Source organism: Stegostoma tigrinum, chromosome 22 (assembly GCF_030684315.1).
Source record: "Stegostoma tigrinum isolate sSteTig4 chromosome 22, sSteTig4.hap1, whole genome shotgun sequence".
Classification (NCBI taxonomy): domain Eukaryota; kingdom Metazoa; phylum Chordata; class Chondrichthyes; order Orectolobiformes; family Stegostomatidae; genus Stegostoma; species Stegostoma tigrinum.
Window position 1 is genome coordinate 23,393,986 of NC_081375.1, and position 26,381 is coordinate 23,420,366.

The following is a 26,381-nucleotide window of genomic DNA, read 5'->3' on the forward strand; positions in this document are numbered from 1 at the left end:
ACTAATTTGTTAGCATATTCATGAATTCCTGGCCTATCATTTTAATCAGGAAACCTGTTCAAGTCATAACTGAAATAATTCCACAGAAGCTAATATCCTGTCATCAAGGCACACATGCATAGTACTTGACACTGAGCCAGCTCTCAGAATGAGCAGAACCTCTGACACTCCTGTTTAAATCTGTCAGTCAGAGCTCTCTGATTGGATCATGTTAGCAGCCCCAATCAGGGCACTCCAATTTTATGAGGTCCACCTGGCTTACCTTGTTACAATTACTACAATCCCACCCTGTCAAAGTCTGGGGATGTAGGCCTGTTCTTTCTCTTGTAGCCTATCCTGTGGTGTTTTCATACTAAATTTGGTTTCTCCATTTCAGCTTCAGATATGGGTGGTATGTAGTGGACCATAGCCCGCCTCTTGTCTTCATGTGAAGATCAGCTCGGGGGAATAAGTGAGCAAGATACCTGACTAATGGTAACTGAACCAGCTGCTTCTCATACAAGACTGAAGTTCTACCCTTAATATATAAATGTTCCCTGGTATAGGTACTCTGTCTAGCAGAGGTCTTACACAATCTTAAGCGTTGAAATCCATTGTGAATTTTTTTAAAGACTGGCTCTGCACTCAATGATATAGCCACACTGGTATCAACCTCCCTTAGAGCCAGGTGACCATTTAACCAGATGTTTGTTTTGATTAGTTCTGATTTGGATGTTACTAAGTGATTTATTTGTGCTGAACCAGCTCTGTTAGATTCTGGCCGATGAGTTCTCTGACTCAATTCTGACCTAGTGAGACTCTTTTGCTGTCTCGGGTTTGCAATCTGGCAGCAACTGCAATGGCTTTGCCGGCCTGGATCCTGAAGTAAAAGTTAACCGTTTTGCCAAGGCTTGGCTTTGTTTTGGGGTTTTGCTGAGTCCTTCAGTTCAGGATATGTCCTGAGTGATGCTATGCAATTGCCTTCACTCACAGACTGAGCTTGGGGGACAGCACAACAGGTGAGGGTGTTCACTTCCACCTAAATGCCCAACAACTCATATGCTCCACTTATGGCATTTTCCCATGACAAAGCCAGATGTTGTGCCTGCTTGAGCATAGTTTTGTCTCCTCTAGTAGGTGCTTTTGCATGGTTACATCAGTAATCCCACATACCAAATGGTCTCTCTGTATTTCATTAAGTGTTAACCGAAGTTACATGCCTCTGCCAGTCATCTAAACCTTGTCAGTTATTCCAACACGGATTCTGATGGTTCTCAAACTGCCAAATGAAATCATTAGCATCTCAGAATCAAAGCAGGTCTGGGGTCGTAATATGCTTAACTAATTCTGCCAACTGTTGGAAGGTTCTAGTATTAGGTACCTCAGGAAACGTTAGGCTCCTTATAATTGAAAAAGTTGCAGGTCCACGAGCTGTTAAGAGAATTACTGTTGTTTTTCATCTATCCCAATATCATTTGCCTGGGGAAAAAAAACACATTCTCTCCACATATTGGGCCTAGTCTTCAACAACAGGATCAAATCAGTCAAGCTTCCCAAATAACAGCATGATGCCAGAAATGCTTATCCCATCTCAAAGATGACTGGTGCGACTGAATTTCTTTAGGAATATATTTGTTTTTTTCACTATTGCTGAAATAACTCCAGAGGGGCCAGTGCCCTATCACCGAGTCACGTTTTACTAACATGAGTATAGTGCTTGACACTGGTCCGGTGTCCTCAGAGCCAGCTCTCAGAGGACACTCCTGAGAGTGTCTGACACTCCTGTTTATATCTGTCAGCCAGGGCTCCCTGAGGGGGGTCTGTTATCCTGCTTCAACCAGGGATCTCATATTCTATGAGGTCTACCTGGCTGAGCTCATTACAGTCTCTACAATAGCCTTTGTTAAACAAAAACATGTTAATGTGAATAATTTAACCCCTATCGACATGACTAAGAATTGGTCGGCATTGATTTATTGTAGTTACTGAAAATAGTACAATCAAATCCATCCACCTGCAGCTCCGCTTTTTAAAGTTTCTTTCAACCTGGATTAACTCACCAACTGAATCACTCACTGATGCAAGATGCCCGTTTTTCTTTGTACGAATATATTTGCCATTGTTAGCCTTGATTGCTATTCTTCGTCCGCGCCATTCAATTTCAAACATACAATTGGCATCTCTGGATTAAAAAGAGGAAAATAATCTGTTCAGAAGACCTGGTCACCTTCTCAGCAATCATCTCACACTTGTTCCCATTCGGTAACTCATACCCAGAAGCCAAAACTGAAATGTACACCATTCCTGAGCAGGTTGATAATATTCATTAAAGATAAGCAAGGTACATATTACAAATTCCACATTGTGACCAGCCCAGATTACAATCATATGTAACATTACACATGTAACACAATTAAAATTGTGTGGTGCAAGCCTGGTGAGGTAGAGGAAATGGCAATGTGGGATGGATTTTGAGGAGAAATGAGTGATATTTTGTTGATAAGCCTTGGAAGCAAAATGACAAAATGCATAGTGATTGCAATGACATAAATGCACCAAACACTTTGGGACATAATTCACTCTTTGGGGTTAATTCAGAATTTAGATTGTAGAGTAAAATGGATATTACCTATGTTTTTCCAAAGAATCCCTACAGTACAGACTGCACCTGTTCTATATCTCTCTGATTTTTATTTCTACTGATTTACAGTGTTTATTTCCATTACTATCCTGAATTTGTGAAAGGTGTTGTACGAAGGTAATATTTTAATTTACTGATTGGCTCTCTTTCTTCCACATTGATAACATTATTAACATTAATTTATGCCTCCACCAATAAAGATTGATTTTCCCAACTAGCTCCTTCCCTGCCTCACTTCCTGTGTCCTTTGCAAACCTAAAGCTACACCAGAACTGTATTGCCCATATTGTCTATTGTGCAGACAACTGCATATTATGTGTTCATTCTTTGCTCACCACCACTGGTAATTTGTACTCCTGCAAACCTGCTACTAAATCCACATTCTGAATGTCCCGGATCAAAATGAAGTTCCTTTAGCTGTATGACTCTGCTTGGACCTCCCTCCACTGGTTCGAGATTACTGTTTGCTCCTTTATATCTGCTCCACTATGGAGGTTGATCATCAAATCACTGCAGCGCTGCCCCATGTTGCCTTTATTTCTGAGTTCAAACACCTTTTGAAGTGAAGTACTTTGATCATTTGACAGATAGCACACACAGAAATTAGGAGCAGGACTAAACTATTTAGCCTCTCAAGCTTTCGCTAAACTTTGGCAATTTGGGGCAACCGATTGCCAGGAAGGGAGTTGGTATTTTAAAATACTTTCGTGAAGGTGACAGCCTCGAATTTAACCTGCTTTAAAGCCTTTAGATGTTTTACAGCCTTCGTGAAACCCAATAGCTGATGCAAGATTTGGAGTTGCAGCTTGTGGGTCTCTCTTCCTGTTCCTCAAGCTCCTGTCTGTTGGATTAACCCCCAGAGACTGGGGATTAAGCTCTCCCACCGAGCAGATTGCCCCATCAGGAACACAACACAGAAACAGACTCTTCAGTTCAACCTGTCCATAACAACAATAACCCCAAACTAAACTAGTACAACTTGCCTGCACTTGGTCCATGTCCTTCCAAACATTTCCTATGTATGTACTTATCTAATTGCCTTTAAACATTCTAACTGAATCAACCACTTCCACTGGAAGTTCATTCCACTCACAAACCTCTCTGTGTAAAAAAACTTGTCCCTTGTGCTTTTTAAATCTTTGTCTTCTCCTTAAAAGTATGCTCCCTAGTCTTGAAATCCCCCACCCTAGGGAAAAGACACCTGCCACTCACCTTATCTATAAGTTTCATTCTTTGGGGTTAAAATTCCAGTGGCAGCAACAGAGTGTTAAAACTCAACAGCGTTCAGTGAAATGCCGGTTTCTCAGTTCCAGGAAATATCCCCACCAGTGTCTTGATGCTACTGACATGGCTTTGAGAGCTAATATTTGGGCTATTGTGTAAATGGCTGGTGCAAATGTAAGGATGGACATTGTCAATGAGTTTTGTGAACTAATTGAACAATACAATAGTGTTAGTCTAGGTTCATAATAATTTTCCTGATAACAAGAAACATATTTTGAATGATTCAGGTAACCTACATTTCAGAAGCAGTGCACTGGATCCCTCCATGATTTACCAATGTCCAGAAGTGCCCTGTATGTGCACGTAAGATGCATTTTTTAGTTTCTTTGTTTATTTCCATTTGAAAAGTTTCCTGATCTGTTTCTTCGTCCTGATTGGCTGAGATATTGATACCTGGCCAAAGAAAAAAATCTGATTAAAATAATGATCTGGTCAGAAATTTACGATAGCTTGCCTGATGATAAACTGTTTCATTTTCTCCTGGGCATTTACTTGGTCACAACCTTTTGGTGCTGTGGGATCATAACTAACAAAATGCAATTAGAACAGATGCATTTAAGAATACACTTGAGAGAGAAAAAGAATTGATGCATATCTTGGAAAAGCCAGATTAACAGCCAGGTGCATTTGGAGCATGAACAGTGGCACAGGCCATTTGGCCCAAATGATGTTTCTCTGCTGTAAAAGATTCAATAATTTATTTGCAAAACATTTTTATTTGCATTTTTCAGAACAACAGCATCAGTGAAAATACTGAATCTATCTCAGTAAGTATAAATGTACACTTTTTCTCTTTTTGTTTCCTCCACTGGTATTCTGCACACTCCTTGGTTTGTCATACAAATTCATCTCTGACAGGTAGAAACAGGGTGATGCAGGTCTGCTGCTCTCTTTAGCAAGATGCAATCCTCACTCTCTCTAATGCTGCTTCAGAAGCTGCTGCTCCCACACTCTCTCCCATTCTTTATGAAGTTGCTACCACCCCTCTCTCTCCCCTGCTTTCTTTTTAATTTCAAAAATATACATTATTCATAAAATAGTTTCATGTACATGCATAATCACTTAAGCAGTTTGGTTCAATGACCATCTCCAATAAGAAACAATCTCCTTGACAATTACCATCCCTGAATCCCTTACTGTCAACATCCTGGGGGCATACCATTCACCAGAAACACAAGTGGACTTACCATATAAATACAATGGCTTTGAGAGCAGGTCAGAGTCTAGGAATACTGTAATGACTAACTCACCTCCTGACTCCTCCATCATCTACAAAGCACAAGTCAGGTGGGTGATGGAATAATCCCCAGTTGCTTGGTTGGATGCAGCTCCAAAAACACTCAAGAATCTTGACATCATCCAAGCCAAAGCAGCCTTGTTTTGTTGGCATCACATCTACAAGCATCCACTCTTCCACACTGATGCTCAGTAGCAGAAGTACATACTGTCTCTAAGATGCACAACAGAAGTTCACCAAAGATCACTAGACAGCACCTTCCGATCCATCTGGAAGGACAAGGACAGCATATCCGAGGAAACACCACCACCTGCACATTCCCCTCCAAACCACTCACCATCCTGACTTGGAAATCTATCATAGTTCCTTGACTGCTGCTGGGTCAAAATCCTGGAATTCCCTCCCTAAGGGCATTGCAGGTCAACCTACAGTGAATGGACTGCAGCTGTTCAAGAAGGCAGCTCACCACCTTCTCTATGGCAACTAGGGATGGGCAATAAATGCTGGCCAGCCAGAGATGCCCACATCCTAAAATAAAACTCTACAATATAGACCAGCCATCCAGTGAACTGAGCTAACCGACCTCCCAGGCTGAGGGTCCACACACTCTGAAACAGCCTAATTGACCAATTAGGGAAGTAGAAAGACTGCTCAAACTTTCTTCAAATAAATGATTACTTGAGAAAGAAACACACAGGAGAAGAAATTAATCTGGAACATTAGCTCAGAGTGGAGAGTTTCAACATCAGCTGCCCATCATATTTCGCTTCTGCGATTTAGATGCTTTAATTTGACCAGAACTGAATGGTGACTGAAAAGTATAAGAGGTCAGCTCCTGTATCCAACTGCTGGCTCCATGAAGACACCTTATCTGTGAAAGTTGTAGGTACCTGATCCATTCCATTGAACATAATCTGGAAGAACACATTGGTACTGAAAGAGTGCCTGGTGCAACAGTTGTGCCATCTTTTTGAATCATGGTCAAGTTAAGGTCCTATAAGGCAGCTGTTAAACATTCTATTTGAAGAAGGGCAGATGCATTTTCCTGGTCGACATCACAAAATAGATTCTCTGCTCATCAACTCATTGTGGGACCTTCCAATGTACAAATTGACTGTGTCATGCCCCAGTATCTTCCTGAGGGTCACCTCAGTTCCTTTGTGCATTGTAAACCACTCCCCTGTCTCAAGAGAGAACAAAGGGAATATTCCAGACTGCTGTTGAAACAATGCCATTCCCTGAAACCAAACCGAAAGGGTATTATCAAATTGAATAGATCATTCAAAGACAGAAAGTCTGGCTGTTTTAAATTCTCACATTATTAAACTTACAGCTGGAATATGTACTCAATGTAGCCACTCCCTTATTTGGAAAAGATTTTAAATTTGTCAAAGGTCATATGATTAGACAGCCATGTTTCCTCTCTGCTTTTAAAAGCACAAATGGCTATTTAAAGACAAGGACCAAATTTCTGAATCTAGGTCAAGTTCACAAAGACAGGAGAATTCCAACACCTGAGATTCCAATTTGGGCAAGACTGGTCAGCCTTTTGGTTTGGACCTATGATTTGGGCCAGGGCAAACCTGAACATTGCTTACTGCCCACTACCGATGTGACCAAGATGCAAGGTCAGCATTCAATCATCAGCACAGTGTGGAAAGATTAATACCACAGGAATAAAATCGAAAACAATACTCCAGCCCACATCCATACTGTCCCTTATTCCATTCTCATTCCCTTGCCTTACTCATACCATTCATGCCATCTCATGCCCCAAGCCCCTGTGCCCACAATTCCCTCCTACACTACATGCAAGCTTATGCTTGAACATATCTTGCATGTTCTCCATACCCCCAGTCCAATCTATGACCCCAACCTATCCTGATCTCTATACATAGCCCCATATCAACTCAGTGCCAACACGCCAACTCATATCCCCCATTTGCCCCCTTTTTCCCACCACACTGCTTATCCAGTATTCTACCCTTGTATCCACCTGGGGAAAACCTCAGGAACCTGCTAACAGAAAATAATGCATTCATTGGTGATGTCACTATTTAAAAAACAACACCCACATTGACTAAAAAAAATGAAGTTCTTTGAACATCCTTGAACTAAATCCATTCTGCGGCTCATGTCGACGGACAAATGGAAAAAACTTTGCTTGATTGACTGACTGATTGTCTCATGTACTGAAATACAATGAGAAGCTTTGTGTTTGAGCAGTACAGGCAGATCACAGTAAGTAAAGGATGTACAGTTCAAAAAGACTTAGACAGAGACATACAGGTTACACTGCTCAGGGCATGCACTCAGGCAAGATCAACCTTAGCAAGTTCAGCGGTATTTGAGGCTAGAGAGTCCATTCATCAGTCTAATAACGGCCAGGTAGAAGCTGTTCCTAAACCTGCTTTTGCATGTTCAGGCCTTCTGCCTGATGGAAGAAAATCTCTAAACATTTTTAAAGCTAAAGCCTAACAGAGCTAAATCTCTTTACAGGTTTGACCACTTTGTTGATGATTTGATATTTCTGACAGCTTCAACAATTCTTTGATAGCTGGATAATTCCAAGGGCTTATTTACTTTCTAGGCATATTTGAGTATATTTGAGGCTACCTGATACATGCCCCTAACCCACCAAAGATGTCCCAAGATCATATCCAAAGGGGTGTCTTAACTCTCCAGAGGTATATCATACTATCCAAACAAATCCACAAACTGCAGAGATGCTTTTGGCAGGTTTCATGTGCATACACTGTCAAAATTTCAGTTCAATAGAGGTATTGGTGACTTAAGCGACCTGTTGTCTCCATGCACTTAATCTGACCTGACTGAACCCTGCCCTCTGACAAGGAGAAGTGTCATATTTCGAGGCGAGGCTTCTAAAATTATCATTTAAAAGTGGGAGATCCTAACAGAGAGGAGCCTTCCACCTAACCGGTCCCAACTTTGAGTTTACATGTAAACCCAGCTCCAGCAAATTCAGCTACAAGAAACCTATTATCTTACTGAGAATCTTTTGCTTCAATAGATCTCCCCTTCAATGTTAAAGCATCGCCTTCAACTAAGAAACTGCAGGCCTGCCATGATAGAGAATGAGATTATTATTCGGTTGAAGTTATATTTTTCTTGCTGTGTGTATGTGATTTTTGTGTGTATGACAGTGTGTGGAAGTTAAGTGTGAGTCATTGCTGATACATCTGTGATAATAAATAACTTTGTTTTAAAACTGACAAAAGTTTGCTGCTGGAATTATTTAATTGGAACACACACTGAGGGGAAGAAAGCACACACCTCCCTCATCAAAGAACATACTGATTAAGGGCAGTAAGGGTCACATAAACTCTGTCCACCATGACTAGCACATTCCCATTTATTCCAACAATGGCCCTACTTCACGAGGCATAGAATGATAAAATCACAGAATCATAGAATCCCTTCAGAATGGAAGCAGGCCATTCAGCCCATCAAGTCCACACCAACCCACACCCCTACCCTATAACCCTGTGTTTCCCACTCACCCAACCTACACGTCCTGGACACTCTGGGCAATTTATCATAGCCAATCCACCTAAGCCGCACAGCTTTGGAGGAAACCAGAATCCTTCATTGGTTGTGAAATGCTTTGTAATATCACAAAGACATGAAAGGCACATGATTCCTAATCTATCCAGTGATGTCCTCTGGATTTAAATGTGAGGGTGTTTATAGGTGATCTCAGCCATTTTCACAAGCTGCGGTACTAAATGCTAACTTTGAAACTTCAACGTAACAATGAGCCAACTCATTCAGAACTTCAGGAAAGTAGGGGAAGTTTGGGATAGAAATCAAAAGCAATTTTTGAATCAATAAACCTCTAATCAGAAAGCAATTGATGATGTAGAATTCCAACTACAATCACAGCCACTATTTTGGTCCAAGGTCTTAGTAACCTTTATTTCTGCCTAATTCAGCAGGAAAACTCTCTTTTTGCATTTAGCCTCGAATTTTAGCCAATCATACAGTGCAGAAGAGGCCTTCAGCCCATCACGTCTGCACCGATAGATGAGAAACACCAGTCTTCAAACTCAAAGAAAGTAGGAACTGCCGATGCTGGAGAATCTGAGATAACAAGGTGTAGAGCTGGATGAACACAGCAGGCCAAGCAGCATCAGAGGAGCAGGAAAGCTGAAGTTTCAGGTCTGGACCCTTCTTCAGAACCATTTCTGAAGAAGGGTCTAGACCTGAAACATCAGCTTTCTTGCTCCTCTGATGCTGCTTGGCCTGCTGTGTTCATCCAGCTCTACACTTTATTATCTCTAACCTTCAACCTTATCCCATTTCCCAGCATTTGGCCCATGGCCCTGAAGGACACTAATTATCTGTGAAAGTATCTGCAATCCTGTTCACAGCCTTTGCTGGACTATCCCATCCCAACATAACTGCAAGATGGAAAACATTATTTGTTGTGTATTTCAGAAGGTAATTGAGTAAAGAGAAACTAAATTCAGTGTGTAGATTGAAAAAGGATCATTGTACGCTGATATTATTTGTACCTCAGTGGAGAACAAATTCAGAGTTTCAGTAACTTACTATTCAAAATCATTGGAAAAAAATATAAAGAACATTGCATTATGTCATTATATTTTTATTAAAGTGCATTTTAAAGCACAATGTTGTGGGAATGGCAAGCCGATGCTAATAATAGTTAATAATTTCCTTGCTGTTTCCTCAGATATGAGTTGTTCAGAACAGAACAGTGGAAAACAATGAAAGGAACCTGTCTGATAAGCAGTGGTCTAAAGGGAAGATTGATTGTTGTTTCAATCATTCTATCACATAATTCATAAAGCTCAGGTGGTAAAACCACTGAGTGAAGTGAGCGGGGCCTTGACTAACTGAAAATATTTATCAGTTGCTTGTCAAGATTATGATAAGGAAATTTTGTGGTGGCAATTTTGCGAACTTGTGTTGCACTACGCAAATCCAGGGAGCTGCACAAATCCAAGATTTCTACACGATCACTTGATTGTTTGTTTGTGTTACATGCATCAATTTCAGTCCATACGGTTTGCAGTGCAGATATGTAGACTTGTCCCCAATATTTGATTGGAAAACAAGTACAAAACTGTGTTGTTCCACAGTTGCCTGAGATATATTTTAATAAGCAAGTCAGAGGACTTGTGTACCCTTCAATGTTAGCTATACAGCCCCCAGCTACCATGACAAGGTGCTGCAGCTGTGATTGTCCTGATGCAGGATCGTTGCATTTTATTTCAATTCAGTGACAGTCTCCTACTACTGAGCAGAGATGCTGTTAGGAAGCCACTCTATCTCTTTAATAAGGCCTGACACAAGAGTTTTGATCTGAATATGGATTGGTCTCATCTTGACCTTTCCCTAGAGGGATAATGAATTGTGAAAAATCCAACATGATCAATCTTTGTGTTGACTGTGGCTTACTCTTTTGACTGAGTCAGAAGGTTTTGGGTTCAAGACCAACTCCAAGATCTGAGTACAACTTCCTAGGCTGACAATCCAGTGCAATTCTAAGGAATGCTGCATTGTCATTTGGATGAGATGTTAAATATCTGCCCTCTCAGCTTTATGCAGAACATCCTGTGGCATTGTTTTGCAGAAAAGCGGGGGAGTTACTTTTGGTGTCCTGTCCAATCAACATCACAAAAAATATCAAGTCATCATTATCCCATTGCAATTAGTGCTGTCACTTTACAATGCCACAACAGTGACTACATTTTAAAATAAATCCAATTGACTGTGAAACAACTTGTGTCATCTGGTGTTTGTAAAAGCCACTATTACATGCAAGTCTTTCTTTACTAATTTTGAGATCTGACAGAATTTTAAGTAAATCCTGCATTGTTTTTTCTCCCTGCTAATTTGCTTAGTAAATTATTCCAACAATATGTATATTTGTAAATATTTGCCTTAAATTAGTTGCTCAGTGCTTTATATTTAAATGATCAGATGTACCTTTTGAGCTTATGTTAGTGTAATAAACTGAGTTTATTTTATCCTCACTGGTACTTGAACATATTATAATGATAAAAATTGCATTTGATGGATACAGCAGTCTTTTCTCTTTTGTCAATCTTTTAAGGGTTAAGCAAAGATGATGTAAATAGTTAATGAGGTAAAGAGTTGTTAATCCTTGCATTATTGCTATGAACAGGAAATTGTATCGTTTATTCTACATTGCGTGTCAATGCTTGTAAGCCCATTATCTTCAGAGAGAATCTGACGTGCGATGCAAAATTATAATCATCTTTGTCATGGGAGTAGATTATCTACTTTCTAATACAAGGCGCAATGGAAACAGTTGTCCTATAAATCAGCATATTGCTGGAAAGCCTTTTAGACTGGAAATCTCCTGAATGGTCACAGGTTAGCTAATCTGAAAGCTAATTTCTCCATCTGCCACGCATCAGGAAAATCTAGTGCACACTTGCAATGAAAATAGAACATAAACATTACACAGCCAAAACTGCAGTGAATGCAACACACACCAAATGAAATTATGGTTGCAGGATAAATATTTGATGACCTACAGGTGAAGATGTCAAAGATGCATGTCATCAAGTAATGATTTTGTGGGAGGGAAGATAGCTGATTGTATGGACGATTGAGAACAGCAGGATGCTAAGTGTATCTTAATGGATGTGAAAGGAATTATAACTCATGAGTGACATGTAGCTTACTGGAAAACAACAACAAACTTTTTTGTTGATTTGAAACAAAATGAAGATTATAACCTGCTCTTCAAGGTACACTGATTCAGGTAAGCATTCAGTAAGCAATTAGGGCTGGATTTAAGCTACTGCAGTGATTAGCTTGATCTGCTCCCCATCTTCCCCTCCTGTCCTTAACTAAATCCTGGCTTTATACCTGTGGCGAGTCTGGTTGAGTGTTGACAGAACTCACTGTGTGTGTGCTTGGCAGATTTGCCTGTGTTCAAACTTACAAATTCAGCAATTTGCAATGCAGTTCTAAGCCCCTTAAACAGAATGACCTTGGCCATTCAACAACAGCTTTATGTTTTTGTTTCAAGAATCATAATACTGTAGCTACTTTTGTAAATTGTGGTTAATGATAAGAACGAAACTAAATGAAAAGAGAAATGTAATGTTTCACCCGCACTGTCAAACTGCGAGTGTGTAGCTTTGGATCAACAACTTGTAACTTGGCTAGCTGGCAAGAATGTTCATCTGTGTAATACAGGATAGCAAGAGTTGTTTTCTTTCTACAGAGATTTTCCTTTATAAAATTCTTCTTTAAAAAGCTTATTTTTGTCTGTGGCAGCTGCCAAGTCCATGACAGTCACCTAAGAAAGCTGCAAATAGGCTAGTTACCAGCTCTGCTCATCCCTGTCCAACCTCTGTGAGGATAACTGAAGCAGACATTAGAGCCTTTATTTGCATATAGAGCTTAAGTGACTGCCAGAAGTATTTGAAAATCAGCTTGATTCAACTTCAGTTCAGTTGTCCTGAGTTTGGGCCCAAGCAAATTGTTTTTGCATGCTGGAATCCAGCAAAGTCAGCTCCATTTTCTCCTCCAGGTTGTTATCTACATGGGTTTCTAGTGGGCATTCGGTAAAATTCTGCATAAGAGACTATTAGCAACATGAAGTCAGAATTAACCTTGTGATATGGAAGGGTAATTGGTTTAGAGATAGGGGACAGAGAGTAGGGATAAAAGCATCATACTCTGATTGGTGTAAAATGACAAGTCATACTTCGTAAGATCTGCATGAGGGCCTCAGATTTTGATCATATATGAATGATTTAATTAGATGAAGGAACAGAGTTATTTATTCAACTTTGAAAATGATACTAAATGAGGAGGCTGGAGGTTACAAAAGGGTATACCTTAAATAGCATAAAACATCAGAGAAGAAAAACAACTATACCAGATAGAGTTCTGTGTAAGGCCATTCACTTTGATCTGAGAAAGTAAGTTTGAAATATTTTCCCAATGGTGGGCGACTAAGAAAAAAGGAATTTAGGTGACAATATGCACACTTGAGTGAAAGCAGAAAGTAATCAAAAAGAAATGCTGGCCTCTATCCCAAGGAAGTGGTGCTTTAATTGTACAGAACTGTGACCAGAATCTATCTGGTTTATGCCATTCAGTTATTGACATTGAATCTTTAGGAACATATATTAACTTCAGAGGAGGTATATTGCACCGTTAGCAGTTACACCAGGGTTTAAAAGATTAAATTAAGAGGTACGATTGCACAAACTTAGTTTGTACCATTAAGGTAAAAAAACATTGAAGGTGATCCAATCAATGTATTTAAAATTATAGATGGCTATAAAAGAGTAAGTGCAGAAAAATGTTTTTCTTTTCTGGGGAATCCGGAAGGGGCTTTGTCCTAAAATTAGTACTGTGCAATGTGAGGTGGGAAATCAGGTCACACATTACACAACAGATCGTGAAATTATGGAACACTCTTTGTTAAAAAAAATTATGGATGCTGAATTAATTGTAATGGTTAAGACAATTGATAGAGTTTTGTGAGAAAAATGCAAAGAATATGGTACAAACACAACGAGACGGAGTTGAGGTACACATCAGCCAAGATCTACTTGAATTGCCATCCAAATAAGGGATTGAATGGCCTGTTTCTGTGAGTTAAAGTGTCCACTCTCTTTGACTGTGAGATTCTTTGGTTATAAAAGAAATTTAGGAATATGGATTGCTTTCATCAAACAGTTATACTGATAAACCAGTCACAATTAGGGGATCCCAAAGGATTCCGATGTATATTTTTAAAGAATTCCTCCTGCTCAGAGCTTCTTCCAGCCAAGTTTACAATGCTTTCTCAGTGTAACTGTTGGAAGATTGTTATGGAGAGGGGTTTAATTATATTAACAGGAAAAGTCATTTGTTTTTGTCATGCTTCAACACTCTATGGATATGATTTTGCAATGTTTAAAGGAAAGTTGAATTCACATTCTAACACACATATTAGAGATTAGCATGAGGCTCCACTATGTATCTACTGAAAAAACAAATTTCTGTCTCTGGCATTGTAACAGGCATTAACAGGTTAAAATACTGGAGCGAGAAAGCTTGAATGAGCACATTAAACATTTGTACAATGAACATCACTGACAGTAATTTGTGCTGTATTATCTGCTTTCTTCAATAAGTAAAGGAAATGAAATTTTAAACGTATTTTCATTATCTGTGGAGATTAGATATTGCCATCCTGTGGAGAAGATGCAGGTGATGAAGCTCTCCAACTATCACACGGTAGCACATGTGAGTATTACTGCTTTCTTCAAACCTGTTTCTCTGTGTATCAGACCAAGGCTCGACCATTAGCCAGGAGCAGTGCAATGAATTACAGTGCATGACAAGAGTAGGAGGGTGTTATAAAGTCAAGCAGTGATTTCTAAAAAAACAAAAAGAAACCATTGTAGAAATTTCTAAAGAGCAATTCTTTTTTAATCATCAGACTTTGTGATTTAATCAGCACAGTCCTAAAAGCTATCAGACTGAATGTGGAAGATCAGCAACACAGAGTACCATTTGCTTAAAAGAAAGCACTCAGAGACACTGGGCTGCAAAAATTCATGCTCTCAGGAGGTTTTGATCACAGAATGGTTTCGCATTCATCATCATCCATTATGGCTCAGTGTTGTCATGGTTTCCTCTGTGAGGCACTAAATTATGGGCTTACGTCCCAGTTTAGATCTTGAACATTAAAGTCAAGAATGACTTTCTAGTGCAGTACAGAAAGCAAGCTACACTGTTGGAAGTGCTATCTTTTGCAGAAAATGTTAAACTGAGACATCAGGTATTCAACACATAAAATATACCACAACGCTACTTTGAAGCAGGGGAGCTTTCATAATGCTCTGACCAAAATTTATTCCTCAGATAACATAACACAAAAAGTAGTAATTATTACATTGCTGTTTGTAGGAGCTTGCAATCCAGATGCTGCATTCTGTATATTGCAACAGGGACTGCACTTCAGAACGGTACTTCAATGGCTTTAAAATACATTGCAACATCCGGTAGTTGTGAAAGATGCTATATAAATGCAAGTCTTTCTTTTATTATTTTTCTTCCATGAACCAGCAGTGCCTGTCTTCATAGAAAGCATTAATTTGTTCCAGCAGTGCCCTTTGGGACAACTGAACCCATTCTGCCTCAACAACAAAATCCAACAGTTGTCTCCTATTTTATGACTTAGTTCACAAATAAACTAATATTAAAAATCCCTGAGAGACAGTTATGACCAAATTAAGCTTGAACAACTCCAGAAGTACAGACTAATAACAATTTTATATTGGTTATACTGAAACAGAAAAATATATTCGAACTCTACAGCCATTAATGGGGCTGATGGTTGCATAAAATGCAATGGATTTCCTATCCTTAAATGTCATATGAATTTTCTTATGTTGAATCTGGTTATAGGCCCATTATACTACACAATGAGTGAGTCTTGTTTTTATGCTAATATGTATGAAAAAGTGTAATTTTAAGTATTTGTTAGGTATTGAACTTTGGCAGGTTTACAGCAGTATACTTGGATTTTACTTTCACATTTCTCAATACACTGTAACCTCACCAGTCCAGAATTCTGTTATTCAGAACCCTTTTTCCAATGTTTTAAACAAACTCATCAGTTGGTTTAAGATGGTTATGATACTGGGAGGAATGTTCACATCATGAACTATCAGACTCTTAATCAGCCTGTAAACCTATCCATGACCTCACTGTATTTGCCAAAGAAATAGTGTGAAGGCATAAATACCAGAACCAATGGGAATTATCCCTGTCTTAGACCATGAGATGAATGTTTTAAAACAAAATGGCAAAAAGATGCAAACATATGAACAAAATAAAATGAAATTCACAAGAAATGGGAAATAGGGCCACAGCACTGATTCTTTTATCCATTGACCCTTATCAATACAACTCCACACTGGGAGTGAAGGATTGTGAAACTCATCTAGTCTTTTTACTTTGGACCCCAAATGATAATACATTTCTCAAATCAACATGAAGTCAACAGGCATCTTAGGGAAAGTTGATATGAGGAATCAAGGATATGCAAGAGACCTGCTGAGAATTACAGAAAGCATTGGATAAATCCTTTCCCACTTTTTGTGCAAACGTGTATGCCAGCAGGATGAATAGTTAGACTCACTGTGTACATTACATTATGTGCGTACAGTTTTGTAATTTGTTCAGTATAAAAGCATTATAATGACAGGGCAGTTGTAACTCATGCTGTGATGATGTGAGAACTCCTGGATGGTTTCAGAATTTGCTGCATTCGTTCAAGCTCAAAGTGACTGCACATTAGTATCTGTGGGAGGTACACAAGGGGAGGTGGACAGCTTTCCAAGAGATGGTCTTCCCACTCATTCTATATTTCTTGTCATTTGCACCTTTGTATCATTAGTTGGAATAAATGCCAGTGCATTTTGGTGTCTGGCATTGCTATGAATCATAGTAGGGAGGGATATCAGGAATGGGAGTAGATGTAGGCCATTCAACAAACTTAGCCTGCTCAGGCTTTCAGTAAGAGCATGGCTGATCTAACTGTGGCCTTAACTCCACTACCCAGACAGTCCCTCATTACTCCTGACTTTCAAATCAAAAGATGTCACCTTTTAAAAAGCTGCTAAGCCCAATGCAAACGGCAGAGAGCGGACAGTTTTTTAAAAAAATATAACAAAGTATTATTCAACAAACAATCAGGTCATGCAAATTTCCCTCCTCTTAAACCTCTAATAACTATCACAGATCGGCAAGGTACTGCTTGACAAAGAGAACATTAAAGAGAATTAGATGAAGAGAGCAAACTGTATTCAAACATTTTTACAAGTGAGAATATAGAGTGACAATTTTGAAATGGAACTCTGGACTGAAACTTGAGTTAATGCTGATCCAGATGCAGAAATGAGGACAAGGTTTCTTTAAATTTTGGACCTCACTGCAATTCTGCTGGCCAATCTTCCACTTAGAGTGGGTAGTGGTGTTGGGTGGGGAGGGGCTGTAGGTGAGAAAATCACATGACCCAGAAACTGCCTGAATAGACCTGGTAAAAAGCAGATCCTCTATTGGAGCTGCCCCATTAGATTTCTCAGTTGGTCACTATGTGGGGTGGGGATCCTCATCTTTCCTTTTGAGGACCAAATGAGGCACTCATGGAGCAGCAGCTGATCCGATTTTCCTAATCTCTACCTTTTGAATCAATTAGCTCATTTCTCTTTAAATGTATAGTTTTTTTGTTCAGAGATTATTTCGATCTCCTTTATTGTGGAACCATCAACTAACATTATACCAGAAGAGTCAATTTGTGCAGATTGTAACACTTGCAGCTCTCATTAGGAAATGGTGGGCTCGAGCTTCACTGAAAGAATCGAATGATGCAGCATAGAGAAGAGACTATTTGGCCATTACACTATGTTAGGGCATTCAGAGCATAATTTAAGTAGACATCTTACTGCAGTACTGCAGTGTTGTATTGCTTGAGATGTCATTTTTTCGATGAGCTGATAAACCACGAGACACCCTGACATTACATAAAGTCAGCTTTTCTGATACCTAAGTATTCTTTTCTCCAAGTGACGTTATCAAAGACAAAGTAATGATTCTTTCATTTTATTGTTGCTTTTGGCAACTTTCTATTCACAATATGGCTACTGCACTTTAAAACCATCTGTGTACAAAGTAATTTTTGTAGTTTGGGATTTTGATGGGATTCTATGTTAGTATAGTTTCTTTCTTAGGCCAGTAACACTAATAAAGTTGCAAACAAGAAAGATTAGTTGTTGTAATGAATGGGTGAATGTAATAATGAAAGGGTAGATTTTGCTTGCAGTCAAGATATAAGCTTTCCTAACTGTTGGCAAGCACTTTGAACTGCTGCAGAAGCCATATCTCTTGAACGAGAGGGCAGAATGTCTGAGCTTCAAGGAAGTCAAATTCTACGTTTGGGGGCATTGTTGAGATTATGGCAAAGGAGTTTTGTAATAATTTCATCACAGAGTTGACACATTTTTCAAAGTCAGAAGGCAACCTAGGACAAGTGCACTCATTGCTAGTGTTCTGGCATTGATGAAAAATCACAGAAAATCTTAAATGTGTAAGATCGCCACATCAAAAGGCACAGGGGCAAATTAAGTTGCATTTTAAAAAATGACATTTAACAGAAAATGCTGGTTTCTATTTCTATTCTATTTTTCAATTTTAAGAACAGGTTGTAATATTAGTGTTGAAAAATCACAGAAACACCACGTAGCCTGTGTTCAATGGATAGCTCTCTTCTAATTTACTCTTATCGTAAAGTTTCAAATTTCTAGCAGTATTATTTTGCTTGCCTTTTTCATTAAGGCTAAGCCCATAAATTCTAATTGCAAGACCAACAGGTTAACCCTGTCATAAATATCAATTTATTAAGTGGAGAATTTATCATTGATATTTTTGTTGCTCTCAGCACCACAAATCTATCCTCTGGGATAATCTCCCAATGCTTATGAAAGTACCACCCACATGGAGACAATTACATCCTCCTTTGTTTCTACAATGTACTGATGGAAGCATGCAGAAAGCAGGTTTACTGTACAGTGTACAAATGATTGTACAGTAATTTACAGTAAAGTGACAATATGAAAGTTACATATAGCCTTCCTCTGCTGTGACCCCTGTTGCAAAATAGACATAAATAAATATAAGCATGAAGCAGCATTGGTCCTGATTATGGTTAAACTCTCGGGACAACTTCCAGTGTGAAGTGCAACAAGTTAGTTAGATGTGTTTATCATTAAAATCAGAACACTTGTGTGTTCATTTCACTTTCTAGGTAAAAACAAATTTTTAAAAATCCAGAGATAATGGGAGCTGCAGATGCTGGAGAATCCAAGATAATAAAATGTGAGGCTGGATGAACACAGCAGGCCAAGCAGCATCTCAGGAGCACAAAAGCTGACGTTTCAGGCCTAGACCTTTCATCAGAGAGGGGGCTGGGGTGAGGGTTCTGGAATAAATAGGGAGAGAGGGGGAGGTGGACCGAAGATGGAGAGAAAAGAAGATAGGTGGAGAGAGTATAGGTGGGGAGGTAGGGAGGGGATAGGTCAGTCCAGGGAAGACAGACAGGTCAAGGAGGTGGGATGAGGTTAGTAGGTAGGAGATGGGGGTGCGGCTTGGGGTGGGAGGAAGGGATGGGTGAGAGGAAGAGCCGGTTAGGGAGGCAGAGACAGGTTGGACTGGTTTTGGGGTGCAGTGGGTGGGGGGGGGGGAAGAGCTGGGCTGGTTGTGTGGTGCAGTGGGGGGAGGGGACGAACTGGGCTGGTTTAGGGATGCGGTGGGGGAAGGGGATATTTTGAAGCTGGTGAAGTCCACATCAGATTACAGGGTTGTCACTGTTTAGATCATAAAACTTTGTACTATGGGAACAGCAGGCATTCCCAGATTAAGTTTTATTGTTTTGAACCATAGTAAACCTCTCCTTCCTGTCCCTAACAATCAGTTTCAATGCCAAATTTCTACTGCTACAGTGTGAAAAACCTGACAGAAATTTCCTTCAGGTGCAGAACCACTGATGGTAGAACACTTGTATCTACCATTGCATTAGAATTGCTTTGATACTCTGGAGAAGATTTTAACTACAAAATGCAAATGGGTGTACATGGCTGCAGGTGAGGGTTTAAAAAGGGGAAAATATCAACATGATCCTTCTGACTTCCACATTTAACCGGTGCTATTTCACGGCACATGGCAGACCCCTTTGCAATGGTTCAGTGACTTACTATGAAACCTCTTCAGCAATTAAAGGATGGAAATTGCATCCTGGTGTCATGTGATTTTTGACCTTGTCCACCCCACCAGCACCTCCACATTATTCATGTAAAATTCTCTTATTTCTCTGTCCACTGGAAGTGAAAGCTGCTCTTTTCTTCACGTTAGCAACCTTGAAAATGTCCAAAATGTCCCTTGCAGTTGCAACAGTGTTTCCTATTTCAGTCGATTAACAATTCCCTGAATAGCGATTGGGAAATAACTGGAGAAGATATTACTAATCATTTTTAGGAAACGTTTTTACAATCTCACTCCAACTTAACTGAAAATCTATTATGAGTGCGTATTCTGTAGAACTGTATCAAATGATTTAGACAAACTCAGCCAAAAATCTACAAGTCATGGCCCGACAGCAATGAATCACCCCTAACGTGATATTGATTTAAAATGTCAGTGAAAACATAGAGCATAGAACCGTACAGCCCATGTTGTTGTGCCAATATGGTCCTAAGTTAACTCTTACTGCTATATTGTGTATGGGACCAGGCTGACATATTCCGGTGCTATTTTCTCCACTGCTCGTCCTGGGGAAAGAGGAATTCCCATAGTACTTAACGAAGTGTCCCTAAGAATAGTGGATGCATTGGTGGTCATCTTTCAAAGATTCTTTAGATTCTGAAACAGTTTGCACAGATTGGAGGGTAGCTAATATAATCCCACTACTTAAAAAGAGAGGTAGACAGAAAACGAAGAATTCTCAACCTGTGAGTCTGACATCACCAGTGGGGAAGGTGCTGGAGTACATTATCAAGTTTTTTTTTAATTCAAGGGGACTTAAAAAAACAGTGACAGAATCAGACACAGTCAGCATGGGTTTACAAGAAGGAAACAATCCTTGACAAATCTAATGGAATTCTTTGAGGCTGTGACTAGTCGAATTGTTCAGGGGAGCCAGTAGATGTGGGGTGCTTGGATGTTGAGAAGAGTTTTGACAAAATCCCACATTAAAGATTAAAATGTAAAATTAAAGTGCATGTTGTTGGGGATAGTGTATTGAGTTGATAAGAAAAATGGTTAGCTGGCAGGAAACAAAAAATCAGAATAAATGGATTATTTTTGATTGGTAGTGACGAGTGAGGCACTGCAGGATCGATACTAGGACCCTATCTAATCGCGATATATATTAATTATTTAGATAAGGGAACTAAATGTAACATCTCAAAGTTTGCAGATGACACAAAGCTGGGTGGAAGGGTGAGATGTGAGGAGGATGCAGAAATGTTGCAGTGTGATTTGAACAGGCGGAGTGTTGAGCAGATGTATAGTAGATGTGGTAAAATGGAGATAAATGTGCAGATATGACTTAGGTTGCAGAAATAGGAAGGCAGGTTATTATGTGAATGGCTGTAAATTGAAAGAGGGGAATGTTCAATGACAGCAGTGTCTTTGTATGGAATGCACAGTTGCAGCAGGCAGTAAAGAAGGTTGTATATTGGCCGTCATTGTGACAGGATTCAGGAACAAGGATATCTTGCTGCACTTCTACAGGCTATTGGTGAAACCATGCCTCAAATATTATGTGCAGTTTGGTCTCCTTATTTGAGGAGGGGTATTCTTGCTAGAGAGGGAATGCAGCAACAGTTTACTAAACTGACTTGGGAGGTGGCGGGACTGCTGTATGAGGACAGATTGAGACAGTTAGGATTATATTCAATGGATTGGAGAAGAATGAGAGCGGAATCTCGTTGAAACCTATAAAATCCTAATAGAACTAACAGGTGTTGAAATATAGAATCCGTTGCCTGAGAGGTGGTGAAGACAGGCACTCTCACAACTTTTAAGAAGCATCTGGACAGCACTTAAAAATGGCAGGGCATGGTAGACTATTGGCCAAGTGCAGGTAAATGGGATTAGTATAGTTTTGAGATAGTAAGAACTGCAGATGCTGGAGTCAGAGGTAACACAATGTGGATCTGGAGGAATGCAGCAGGCCGGGCAGCATTAGAGGAACAGGAGAGTTGACGTTTCGAGTCGGGACCCTCTTTCAGAAAATGAGAAGAAGGGTCCTGACCCGAAACGTCAACTTTCCTGTTCCTCTGACACGGCCTGGCCTGCTGCGTTCTTCCAGCTCCACACTTTGTTATCTAATACAGTTTTATGTTTGTTGGTTGGGATAGACACATGCTCAGTCACAGCAAGTTAGAGCACTGATATGTCTAAGTTTGCTGTGTCTAGGGCAAACGTCGGGAACTCTGAAAGGCAGCTGTGGGCTGACAGCTCCTGTCCACGTGTACAACTGGCTTTTAAAGACAGCACGGGCGTAAGCGACACAACTTAATTCTGGGATATCCATGCAGTGGCTGGGAGTTCCGGGAATGGCAGGTGGTAGGATGGGGCTGGAATCAGATACAAGGGATGTTACAAGGGCAGGGTAAGTAATTATTGAGGCAAGTTAAGTCAGATATGACAAGAAATCTCATTAGGCTTCATGGTAGAAAAACCCTCCAAAGATCTCAGTGCAAATTTTCTCTTTGCCAAAAAAATCATATCATTCAGCATGCTAGTGTGATAACAAGGTGCGTTACAAATGTTATAATGCTCATTCCTGAATTGAATCCATGATTACGTGACCTAAACTGAATTGATTTCCACTACCTAAAGACGATAAAAATTGGTCAGGAATGTGAAGAGAGCTTTGGAAATTAAGCTGGCACCCAGATATGGAGGGCTGAAGGCCCTGCACAGTGGTTACAGCATATTTTGGAAAAAGTGAGATATCTGTGGCCAATAAACAAGCCTATTAGCATAATAGAGGCCATGTGTGATGAATGTCAGAGATCATCAGTTTGCCACCTATCAGAACAATCCACCTTGGGGCTGACAGGATACACTCCATAAAATGGTGTCCACACCATTTAAAAAGAAGAACAAGGTCTGTCTGGAGGACCTGCAGGGTTGTGGTCTGAGCAGAAGATCAGGATTATTTTTAAGTCTTTGAAATAGTGATACTTTGAAGAGGTCTCCAGCAACCTTTGTCCTGTCAATCTTTTACTGCACTTTCAGATCTATCTTCATGGAGAAAGTTCTGAGCAGGTTACTAGTGGTGCTGGTGTAGCCAGAACTAAACTAATAAAGAGCCTCCCACTGAGACCATGTAATTTGGTGAAATCAAAGACAGAAGCTGCTCCTTGGCATTGTCAGCCACAAATTCTGTCACCATAAATTTGCTTTAAAAGGACAAACTACGTGTAGGGAAAGAGGTGTTTGAACTGCTGAACTCTGATTTTTAATGAAACGCTATTTATACTCCATTAGTCTTGTTTAAATTTCTTACAATGTTAATCTCATTAAACAATTGCTGCAATCGATACCTTTGGACATGTTGATGCTGTGATCTATCTCTAAACAGCTCAGACTTCCCCCAGAAACCTGGCTTGATGCTATTTATTGTATATGAACATTAGGAAATGGAGTGTACATTTTGCCAATTGCTTCAGAGGATCGGCATTCACCAGCCAAGATTCACTGGTATTCAGGCATCTCAACTGTCCCATCATGCAATTTTTACCATTATGTCTAACATATTTTAATAAATAGATCAAGATTTACAAAATTTGTTTAAAAACAAAATAAATAATTTGCTGCCAGACAATGTGTAACTTTGCATTCCAGTCAATGCTTGCAAGCCTAAGTATGACAATACATGGTTCTCTGAAATATTCACTGTGATTGGAATGTGCTTTATCAAAACCTGTTACAATACAAAGTCTGCTCAGAACAGCATTAGAAAAGAAAACTCCTGAGACCAGTTATTGATCTACCAGATTTCAGATACATTCTTTAAAGGTCCTAAAAATGTCAGCTCCACGAAATCAAGAAGAAAAATTAGAAAATTTGATTTAACAGACCAACAGCATCATGTAAAGGAGTACATTTTAAGCAATATAAAAGCATTGGTTTCTATAAACAAAGCGCATTCTAAAATTGCTTGTTTTTGTTTGCCTGCATAGATCTACAACATTTAACTGAGCAAATAGGTTGCACCACTTCTTAAAATATTTAATTGGAACTGAATGACTCCATTTCCTATGGAGTTATTGGAAACATTTTAATATCTCCCAAAAGATATTACTTTCTCCTTTTAAATTACAATAATTGCTTAAGTATTAACTTTCACAAATAAATTCAGAAGAATAATAACATTCCCTTCTAAATGTGCAATGTAAATTTTAATGATTTTAGCTGCAGTCTAAATATTTTCTGGTCAGCCTGTTCAGAGATGTTATAACACATCATTGGAGCAGATGGGATTATCAACCCAAGTCTGGCTTTAGGGGTTAGGGACATTACCACTCCGCGCAAACTCCTCACCTTGTCTGATGGACACCAGGCGGCCATTTGAAGCTTGTAAAACCACTTGAGGATGACTCTGCTCCAAATCAAAGAGGTCATCTTTGCCAGGCTTGGAATTTCTTCCAGATCTTAGAGTACCAGTTGGCCCTATTGCACTCAAATATTTTCCTTCGTGATCCTTGAAAGCGATCTTCCCAGCTTTAAGTTCCAGAGTGTAGCCAGTGCCATGATCACGCTTCTTAATCAGCTTTCCATCATTTCTGAGAAACCTATTGTCACAAGTCTGGATGCTGTACTTCTTCTCTTGATAGATCAAGGTGATGAGAGCATCCACACCCCAAGGAATGTCGCTGTCAGCTGACAGCTCACCTTCCTGGGCTGACAGATGGGCGTACCTTTTGCGACTGACACTTAGAAGGTTGGCTTGAGGGTGGCTGGCCAGGTGGATGGACCAAAGCTCGGACTCGGTAATGGTCTGTGCGAAGCATGAGAGATGGTCTTCAGACCCACCAAAGTAGCGCTTGTGGGGTTCAGACTGTAGAGTCCATCTGCCATCTGCATGTGCAATAACCGTGAATCTGCAGTCATTGTCAGGTTTCTCTGCTTCACACGACACATTGCCATCCTTATTAGCCAACAGGTAACGGCCAAGGTGGCTCTTGAAAAATACCACTGAGTTGTTCCCTTCATCCTGTTCCAGCATCCAGATTTGCTTCTTTTTCAGACTGATGCCAGATGCATTGACTTTGAAACCAAAAGCCTCTGCTGTTAGGTACTTATTGCTACAATTGATTAAGCCAAACTGGATCCTTAAAGCTTGGTGGGTCCCGTTTGTGGGCATTTCTGTTCTTTCAGGTTAATTTCCTTTTTGCTGTAAAATGTTTCTTTTTGCAATAACTTTGAACTGGAAGCAACAGAGGCAGTTTTGTTTTGGATCTGCTCCGGACGGATATGAAGTGGACCAAATATCTGAAACACCCAAATCCGAGAGGAACAGTCAATGACGTCAGCTTCAATGCTCCAGTTCCCTAACCTATTTGCTCACCTACACGATGTTTTGGTAAATCCTTTAATTGCAAATATCGGGAGGTACCTCAGAAAATAATTTTCATGTTTTGATGACTTCGTACTTCAGATTGGCTTTTGTACACGTCCAGTTTCTTATTTGTAGTTGTCTCAGATGCTGCAGTCTGTTCTAATTGTTCATGCCATGGATTATGGGCTCAGAGATTTTAATAAACTGCCAGTGCTTTGTAATTAATAGCAGAGCTTGCTGGCGCAACAAAAGGAGTTTTATGTGGAACAGTGGTCCTTTTGTGTGTTTTCTTTCCTTCCGTCCTGTTTCAGTGGACACGTTTCTTCAAATGTAGTTGATAGGTTGTAAAGTCCTTTCTTCTATTTTAATTTTCAGTTCATTTCTGTACACCAGCGTGCCCAGCCTCTCAGATACATCCCTCTGCTTAGCTCACCAGCTACCTGTCACTCTGAATTCTCGTGCGATGTTTCAGATGAAAAAAAACCAGGTGACATATGATACCCTTCCATGCAAGTGTCCTCTTTCTTTTTGCGGGAGTGTAAAGTTACTCTGTTCTCTGATTCCTTCTCCCACAGTCACCTACAGCCTTCTCCAGTTTTACAGTTTAATCCTCTTTACCATTATCCCAGGGCCTCTATTTCTCGTTTTTAATCCTTTGATCCTGTCTTATTCCAAAATATCTTCCTCCATCTGCACTAACTGCTTCTACCTTTAGCTGTTCTTTTCCCTGGTAAAAGGAAGATACATTACAAAAAAAAACATGGAAGATTAATTCACAGATGTATAACAAACAGTCAATTCAAGAACTTGGCAGAATACACCCTATATATCACTGCCGTTCCTATCTAATATCTGAAATTCTAATTTACATGTGCATCAAAGTATTCTAAGAAACTTCAAAATTCTGCCTGTGAACAAAGACTGACAGATACCAAACAGACTCTGACACAAAAACAACTGCACATTTATGGCAAGTTATGAATGTTATACACATATCAATTGCCTCTTCTCTGGGTTCAGCTCCAAATTATTAACAAACACTGAAGAAAATTTAAGCTCCAAACAAAAGTTTTATTGTTTAA

The 26,381-nt window shown here is 39.7% G+C and overlaps 1 protein-coding gene across 1 annotated transcript in view; it reads right to left on the reverse strand.

Annotated features, from left to right (window-relative positions):
* fscn2b (fascin actin-bundling protein 2b, retinal) overlaps positions 1 to 25,880 on the reverse strand; it is a 32,334-nt gene extending 6,454 nt beyond the window's left edge. Inside the window, exons 1-3 of the mRNA XM_048555301.2 lie at positions 24,282 to 25,880; positions 4,141 to 4,297; positions 2,040 to 2,161 (exon numbers count right to left, since the gene is read on the reverse strand). Of these exons, the coding sequence (XP_048411258.1) occupies positions 2,040 to 2,161; positions 4,141 to 4,297; positions 24,282 to 25,104 (1,102 nt within the window). The 5' untranslated portion in view covers positions 25,105 to 25,880. The remainder of the gene's footprint in view (positions 1 to 2,039; positions 2,162 to 4,140; positions 4,298 to 24,281) is intronic.
* Positions 25,881 to 26,381: the final 501 nt, after the last annotated feature.